Source organism: Myotis brandtii, unplaced genomic scaffold (genome assembly GCF_000412655.1).
Source record: "Myotis brandtii unplaced genomic scaffold, ASM41265v1 scaffold1162, whole genome shotgun sequence".
Classification (NCBI taxonomy): domain Eukaryota; kingdom Metazoa; phylum Chordata; class Mammalia; order Chiroptera; family Vespertilionidae; genus Myotis; species Myotis brandtii.
The window spans coordinates 276054-284873 of record NW_005354021.1 but is presented as its reverse complement, the minus strand read 5'-3'; the positions used below and the strand labels follow the sequence as shown (position 1 = coordinate 284873).

At 43.3% G+C, this 8820-nt stretch overlaps 1 protein-coding gene across 1 annotated transcript in view; it reads left to right on the top strand.

The window, feature by feature from the left end:
- Positions 1-2525: 2525 nt before the first annotated feature.
- Positions 2526-8820, top strand: part of ALS2CR11 (amyotrophic lateral sclerosis 2 (juvenile) chromosome region, candidate 11) — a 62734-nt gene continuing 56439 nt past the window's right edge. The window contains exons 1-3 of the mRNA XM_014528685.1: positions 2526-2589; positions 4926-5012; positions 8344-8395. Coding sequence (XP_014384171.1) covers positions 4926-5012; positions 8344-8395 — 139 coding nt within the window. The 5' untranslated portion in view covers positions 2526-2589. The remainder of the gene's footprint in view (positions 2590-4925; positions 5013-8343; positions 8396-8820) is intronic.

Sequence of the window (8820 nt, the reverse complement as noted above, 5' to 3'; positions counted from 1 at the left end):
CTGAATAAGTTTACTTCTTTTTAAAACCCATATCCTTGGTTCCCAGAGCTGGTTGCACATCAGAATCATTTCGGAAGCTTTAAAAAATAATGTAGCAAAAAAAAAAAAATGTAGTCAGAGAGAAGCAGAGCAGGCCAAGAGCTCCGGGAAATGAAGGAGAGGCCAGTGAGCTGGCTGAGCTAACGCTCAGTTGACTTATGCAGAGCCCTTCCCGCTGCCTCTGTTTTTGTATGACGAGGAGAATGCGTGGAAATTCACTGAATCTATTCTCAGGCTCTTTGTCAGCGGGATCTTGGCTCTCGAAATCCCACTCGTGAGGTGTCCTTCACTGGAACAGGTCTCTTCAGAGCTGTGTCTGGTGGTGCCTCAACTGGTGTGAAACCCTGGAGCTCAAGGCAGTGATAAGGCTCAATGGGGCAAGGTGTCTCAAAGGCTCTGGGGCACATCGAGAGAACGAGTGGGCCAGCCCCACTTAGCAAACAGCTGGATGCTGTAGAACGGAAGAGGCTGGACCAATTGATGATAGAAATGCATGGCTCTGAGAATAGGTCTAAATTTGGTGTAAGCATCATAATAGGAGCGGCTTGCTGTCTGTGAGGCTGGAGTTGCTGAAAAGGGATCCCCCCTTTTCACAGAATTGTGAAGGTGCTGGCATCCTGCCAGTCCCAGCTTTCACTGTCAGCAAACTTCAGGGAAGCCACGCTCGTTTGAGCTGAGGCTCACCGCATCTGAACAATGTTATGAAGGATAAATACGAGAAAACCAATGTGGGGGATTGTGCCCTGCCTGGGAATCAAACTGGTGACCTCTTGGTTCCTGGGTCAACACTCAACCACTTGAAGCACATTGGCCGGGGTCTGTTTTTTCTTTGTTTGTTTGTTTGTTTATTAACAATTAATTGCAATAGTGTGAGTCCACTAATGAGCTATACCAATTGGTAACTTGGAGACAGCGGTTAATTCTGCATTTGGGGTATGTGTATGGGGTTTTATGGCTTAACTGAAAGCTGAACTTGGAGCTGGCCCTTGAATACAAGAAAAATAGATTCCAAATAGAATAGCAGTTAATAATGATTTTGGAGGCCCTCGGTTTTTGCATTAAATAATTCCAACTTAGCCCTAGCTGTTTGGCTCAGTGGATAGAGCATCAGCCTGTGGACTGAAGGGTCCCAGGTTCGATTTCTGTCAAGTGCACATGCCCAGGTTGCACGCTGATCCCCAGTGGGGGGAGGGGGGGAGTGCAGGAGGCAGTCAATAATTTTTCTCTCATCATTGATGTTTCTCTCTCTCCCTCTCTTTTCCTTTCTGATATCAATAAAATTTATATTTTAAAAAATCCAATTTATGGCCGATAAAGAAGTTCTGGCGTTTCTGGTTTTGTTTGTTTAAAAAGTAAACTGTATTTTTAAATTTTAAAGGTGAAATCGTGGAAAGGGTGGATGACAGGAGGCTGGGAGACCCATGAATAAACCATTGCAGTCATGGTTGTGTGCAATGCCCTACACTAGGTGCCATAAAGAGGAGTAGGGTTCAAATATTTGGGGTTAGAGTTCAAACATGTGTCTGACGTTTTTAGCGTTTGTGGGTGTAACATTGCTATGTTCAAATGGGTTTGGGACTGGAGGCCTGGGAGGGAAGGTGCATGTCCACGCGCTGTGCTGTCGGTGGGTCAGCTGAGTAAAGATGTCGGGCTAGCAGTCTGTGGGAAACAGCATCTGGAACTCGGGGAACAGTGTAAGGAAGTGGTGATGGACACTGTAAGCCTCCGGGAAGAACCGGCGCAGGGCTGAGGGCTTCCGGTGGGTTAAGGGGCAGACAAAACGCACTAAGGTGTCCGATATCCATCACGTGCTGGGGAGCCTGGCTGCCTCCCGCAAGGCCTGACTCCTCGTCCCGGACCTGGCATGGCCTGGGCAAGCGCTCCGAGCTGACCCTTCAGGCTCCCAAGGCTGCACCCCCAAAGCCAGCCCTGCAAGGAGCCGGCCTAGACGTGCGGTCGCACAGTGTTGTACGCGTGTGCAGTGCGCGAGCGTGTGCGTGAGCGTGTGCATGTGCGTGAACATGTGCATGAGCGTGAGCGAGTGTGTGAGCGTGTGCATGTGCGTGAACGTGTGCGTGAGCGTGAGCGAGTGCGTGAGCGTGAGCGAGTGCGTGAGCGTGTGCGAGTGTGTGAGCGTGTGCATGTGCGTGAACGTGTACATGTGCGTGAGCATGTGCATGAGCGTGTGCATGTGCGTGTGCGTGTACGTGGGAGGTTGGAGGGAGGGGCGGGAAGCGCGGGAAAAGCGGTGGGCGGGCTGCGCCTGCGCAGTCACGGGCAGGCGGTTAGGCAGACCCGCCCGGGAGGATGGACGGATGGGTTTCCCCCGCAGATGCCTGAGGTTTCCAGCGCGGCCGGTCACCACGCAGGCGGGCCCATTCCCTGCGCAGAGCCCCCGTCCTTCAGAGGAGTCCCCCCCGCAACTCCCGGGAAACTCGAGGCCCATCCGAGGATCGGCGTTTTCTCCAGGCCGTCCCTTCCAGGAGGAAGGCAAGACCATTGATCTGCCCAGGACCAGGCCGCGAGGGCCCCGGGCACCGGCAGCCCAACGTGAGTGTCCCCCAACCCCTACACCCCCACCCATTCCCCCGCCCCGGGGAGCCTGTCCCCTCCCCGGCCACCCGGAGGGCCAGGGACCGCAGAGAGGGAGGGAGGGAAGGTGGTGACCCCTGAGAACGAGTTATTTGTGCGCTCGTGGCACTCACTAACCTGCCAGAGCCTCGCCTATTGCCCGTTGGAGGAATACGGTGATCGCGCCCTGCCTGCAGGGTTGTCCCAACCACCGGAGGAGGGAAGGATATAAAGTGCTCACAGCGCAGAGCACAACTAGGGGCAGTGAATGTCAGCCTTGTCCTCGTTGGGATTTCATGTATGTGTTAGAGGGCCAGACTCCAGAAACTTCAGTTACCCTTGTTTTCAATTCCTGAGGTTCTTTTCTTTTTCCAAATAAATGTCTTAACATCATTTACTTAAAAAACAACACATAGCCCTAACCGGTTTGGCTCAGTGGATAGAGCGTCGGCCTGCGGACTCAAGGGTCCCAGGTTCGATGCTGGTCAAGGGCATGTACCCTGGTTGCGGGCACACCCCCAGTAGGGAGTGTGCAGGAGGCAGCTGATCGATGTCTCTCTCTCATCAATGTTTCTAACTCTCTATCCCTCTCTGTAAAATATCCATAAAATATATATTTTTAAAAAACACATATTGGCCCTTAGGACTGGAGATGTCACCTTTATACTATGTTGCCGTATGTATTTGGGTCGCCCCCCCCCCCGGACTTTCTATTCTATTCCACCACTCTCTTTATCAATTTCTGTATGTTACATCAATATAACTATATATATAAAAGCCTAAGCAACCAACCGACCAACCATTAGCTATGATGTGCACTGACCACTAGGGGGCAGATGCTCAATGCAGGAGCTGCTGAGCTGCAGTCTCTTGGCAGCAGCAGTTCTCAGGTGATGCACCCAGAACCAGAGAGGAGGGAGCCCGATTTCGGGGTGCGTCACCCGAGAACCGCCCTCTCGCAACCCGGGACCCCTCGGGGGATGGCAGAGAGCTGCTTCCAGCCAGATCCCAGTGGGCCAGACTGAGGGACCCCACCGGTGCACAAATCGGTGCACCAGGCCTCTAGTTGGTTTATAGTATGATATAGGTTTCAAGAGTATAATTCTATGATACATCATCTGTATATTGTATTGGATGCTCACCACCCTAAGTCAGATCTTCTTCCATCACCATATATTTGACCCCCTTAATCCTTCACTACCCTTCCCCCCTTCCCTCTAATAATCACCATACTGTTGTCTGAGTCTCTGAGTTTTTGTTTGCTTTCCTTATTTGTTCATTTGTTGCTTTCAGTTTTATATCCCACATATGAGTGAAATCATATGGTTCTTAACTTTTTCTGTCTATTTCACTTAGCATGATATCTCAAGATCCACCCGTGTTGTCACAAATGCCAATTTTTAAGTCATATATGTATATATGTGTGTGTGTGTGTGTGTACATATATATGTATTTATTTACTTATCTGTTTGTTAATCCTCACCCGAGGATATTTTTTCCACTGCTCTTTAGAGAGTGGAAGGGAGGGAGAGAAGGGGGAGGAGAAAGAAAGAAAGAGACCAATTGATTGCTTCCCTCATGTGCCCAACCAGGCTGGTGATTGATCTGCAACCCAAGTGTGTGCCCTTGACTGGAAATTGAACCCCAAGACCCTTGGTTGCATGGGCCAATGTTCTAACCACTTAGAAACACCACCAGGCTTAGTTATATTTTTAATAGGCAGTTTTTCCCTATTCCTCTTGCTTCTCCCCTCCATTCCCCCTTCTCCCTTTCTCTTTAAAAATGTCTTATAATTTTTAAGGCTAACCATTGTGTGTAGTGACTAGAACCCTTAGAACAAAGTTAAATACCAACCCACAAGTATCAGTTAGTGAAGTTACTCTGGAGAGAATCATAACTAAAACCCCCAAACCATTTGTTCACTGCTTCATCCCGTGTACTAACTATTCCAAGGATTAAATTCCAGTTTCTTCCATGGCTGATAACTGAAGGAATATTGGGATAATTTGCAAGTAGGATCTCTGCTCTTTGTCTGATACAGTACCTACTCCAGATTGAGACTGGAAGATTAAGACTGGAATGTGGTAACGATGGTCCTTTTAAGCTAAGAACTCATTGTTTTGACAGTGTACTTCTCTCCTTTGCTCTCTGCTAGCTTATTGATAAACTTGAGGGTGGGGATGAGTTTTCTAGTCATATTAATATCCCACTTCCTAATATAATACCTGATACTAGAGACTCACAAAATTGAATTGAAATAGCTTTTAGTTATATTCTTCTTTGCCTTCTAAAGTCTTAATTTATTTACATTGTAGATGCGGAGAAAAACTTTTACAGGGTCTGAAAGTAAAGAAGCAAAAGTAACACCTAAACCAGAAAACTTAGTGCCATTTGGGGATGTGGTATGTATGATTTAGTCCTTAGTAAACCCATATAAGTTATTTCTTATTTTACATTAAAACTAGTTAGTGTTTATTATTTGGTAATCAAAAGTATGCATAGAAAATGGTACTTTCTGATAACATACTCATTGATTTGTTTCATTTTTATGAGTCAGAACAGCATTCTAGTGATCACTGAAATTATGGAAAACATCCTGATTCAAAGAAAAAAAGTGTTTTTTATATTAGGGATTCCTAAAGTCAAGTTTTATAAGAATCATCTGGAATAATTTTTAAAAACATTGCTTCTCAGGCCCCACCTAAGACCTGCTAACTTAGAATTTGAGAATGGGGCCTAGAATCGGTATTTTATTTTTAATGGGGCCTAGAATTGGTATTGCTTCAGATGATTGTATTTATTGTCAGATTTAGTTACCTTTGAGCTACAGTTTAAAAATTGGCCCTTCACCTCTCTCATCCAAAAAATAATAAACCCCAGGGGGGAAAAAATCAAACACATACGCACAAACACCTAATATTTAGGCTGAGGAACAGAAAAATCTGTTTTCTGTTTTGGGTGCCACAGAGTATAGGACATGAGGATCTGTGTGCATTTAGAACTGCCAAACACTGTGGTATTCTTTTACAGTTGTCTTTTTTGTCTGAGCCTCATTAGAGTAGTTAATAGCTATGAAATAAAAGGTTCTCTTATCTCTCTTCTGTAGCTCCTATTATATATGAACTAAAGGCCCAGTGCATGAAATTTGTGCACAGGTAGGGTCCCTAGGCCTGGCCGGCAATCAGGGCTGATCTGTAGGGTGACTGGCAGGGTGATTGGGGGATGGGAGGCCTCCCACTGGCACCCGCCTTGGCTAGCCTGGGCCTCCAGGCTGGGGGCAGCTCCTGCATTGAGCGTCTGCCCCCCGGTGGTCAGTGTGCATCATAGCGATCAGTCGTTCCACTGGTTGTTCCACCATTTGGTCTATTTGCATGTAAGTTATTTATTATATAGGATACTAATACATTTTCTTGATTAAAAAACGTGATTAATTTAACATCACCTTTTTGGGGGGTAAATAGTAAGGTTATATTAATGTATACATTTTTGTTTTTATAAAATGACCATAGTGTGCATTTATCTGTATAATTATGTAACACTTTCTTCTATCACAAAGTTGGAGAATAAGCCTTCATTGTCTGAATCTAAATTTAGAAAAGATTCTTTGAAATCACTTTTGGCCATAAGCAATTATGCATGTCATTATGTTGACATAGTGATTTCCGTAATCCATACTCTTGAATATGACTTCTACATCTTTTTAGAACTGACATTTTGAAAACCATTCAGATCTCACTCACACTTTCTAACGTCATAGTTTGTATTTTCCTTATTTGAATTGCATGTTGCTGGACGTGAAAAGGCTTCTCTTAAAGGTCCACTGGAAGTTGTTGACAGAGATGTTTGGCACGTAGTTGGTAGCTCCTCCCAATGCATGATTTAGTCACGCCATTTCCTCTCTGAAAGTTCTGTGATTTGAGATATTTGGCAAGGTTTGCACATGTGTCAACAATGATAACAACATGACAGCCATTACCTCTGTTTCTGATAGTCACATCCCATTTTCAGAAAAAAAAATGTGAAAAGGCTATATCTTAAAGTTGGACACAAAGTGCTTTTGTGTTAAGGACCCAGGCGACAGTGTGGTGATGGCCGGAGGGAAGGGGGCTGGGTGGAGAGGGCAAAGTGGAGGAAATGGGGACATCCGGAATAGTGTCAACAATAACAAAAGAAACAAGAAAAAAAGTGCTTTTGTGAATAGCTTTCTGGTTGCTTTCCTGTTTTAAATGCATGTTTGAGAGTGTTTGGGGATGAAGATATTGAAGATATTGACATGTTTTGGGCCACAGGTGGGTCTCAGATTCTGTAGCAACATTTGTTATCTGCAGTCTGTGAATGGTCATTATTGTATTTTTGAGTGTTAAATCTGTTTTCTATATTATGTGGATCATTATGTTAAAGTATAAAGAGCTATTGAAACATAGGAAAGATGAAGGTAGCTACCCATGGCTTCATGTTGAGATACTTGGCAGGCCGCCAGTGATTTGCATTGTATAGAATTATACAATAAAAAATTATAGCTATACTTTCCTTTTTATCCTCCTTATGTACAACCCAATTTTAATAAGTAAACAATGATTCATAGAATCACCTATGTCAATACCAGTTTAAATCTCCCCTACATTATACAATGGACATTACCCCTCCTTTAAATTTGAAAACTTAGAATCTTTCCTTTACCATAATATTTTGTACCTATATTTCCTTAAAAAGTAGATCATAATATTTTTCTTTAGGATTTCATCATTCAGATACAGTATTCTTTTTGTTGTTAATCCTCACCTAAGGACATTTTTTTCATTTATTATTAGAGAAAGTAGAAGGGAAGGGGAGAGACAGAGAGAGAAATACCGATGTGAGAGAGACACATGGATGGGTTGCTCATGCCTCCTGCTCATGCCCCAACAGGCACCCGGGATGGAGCCTGCAACCAGGGTACGTGCGACTCTTCAGTCTGTGGGTTGATGCTGTAACCACTGAGGAGACTGGCCAGGGGAGATACAGTATTCTTTTAGTTAAATATTGGATGCTAATATCTTTTTCTGTATTGTTCTAAAGCCAATTACATTTAAAAATACTATTGGGCCATTTATATTGCTTCATAATGTTTAATATAATATTGCTGTTGCTTTTACTCTTTTTCTTTTTAAGCCAAACATGGCTAAATATATTTGGCTAATCCTGCATATTACTTTCAAGTGTTCCTATACTCATTTTGTATTTAATTTTAAGGTTAAACACAATAATTTTCTTCAACATTTAGAAACATTCTGTAAGAGAGAATGAATATTTCATAGCCCTTGACATATTATAGTTAATGAATGATTGTTGAATAAATAAGGTGGTTTTAGGATACTGAATAAAAAAGCTTATCTCAAGCAAGGCATATTTCTTATTATTATATGAAAGATGCTACTTTTTACCACTTATTACCTAATATAAAATAAAAATGATTCAGAGTGATGGTTGGATTTAAGTTGGTAATGAACCATTGTTTAGTTTTGTATTCTTGTTCATTTTAGGTTTATCTTAAACAAATCCTGCTTGTTTTTCTTCTCTGTTTCTGCTTTCTGGTGTTTTCCAATCACTAGAGATTTCTAGTGAGAAACAATATTTCAAATGAGAAAAACTAACAAAGTAGAGCTTTAAAAAATGTGTAGTTTGGTGTAGAGTAAATGGAAGAAAAGTTACTTTTAAAATGTATTCACTGTGTTTTTATTTTGATTGTTATAGGTTGGCTGTCTGGCTATTCATGTAAAGAACTGCAGACATTTTACACCTAAGAGTATCCTTTCTTTTAAAGAATCATGCTATGATCATATATCACTATTTCAGTTAGATATTACTACATTATAAGACACTGTAAGACTTACTGGCTTAGAATATTAACTATGTTATTATTAATCACTATATGTGCACTCACTGGGTGGTACTCCTGCTTCATTATCCCAGCTGAGGCTGCAATCACCTGGCAGGTCAGAAAAGCTGGAATATGTAAAATAACTCATTTATGAGTCTGGTGCTTTAGTGAAAATGCCTAGAAGATTGGCATTATTTTTTTCTCGATTCATTTTTATTTTATACTAGAGGCCCGGTGCACAAAAATTTGTGCACTCGGGGCGGGGGGGGGGGCCCTCAGCCTGGCCTGGGGCCTCTCGCAGTCTGGGACCCCTTGGGGGATGACCACCTGCTGGTTTAGGCCTGCTCCCC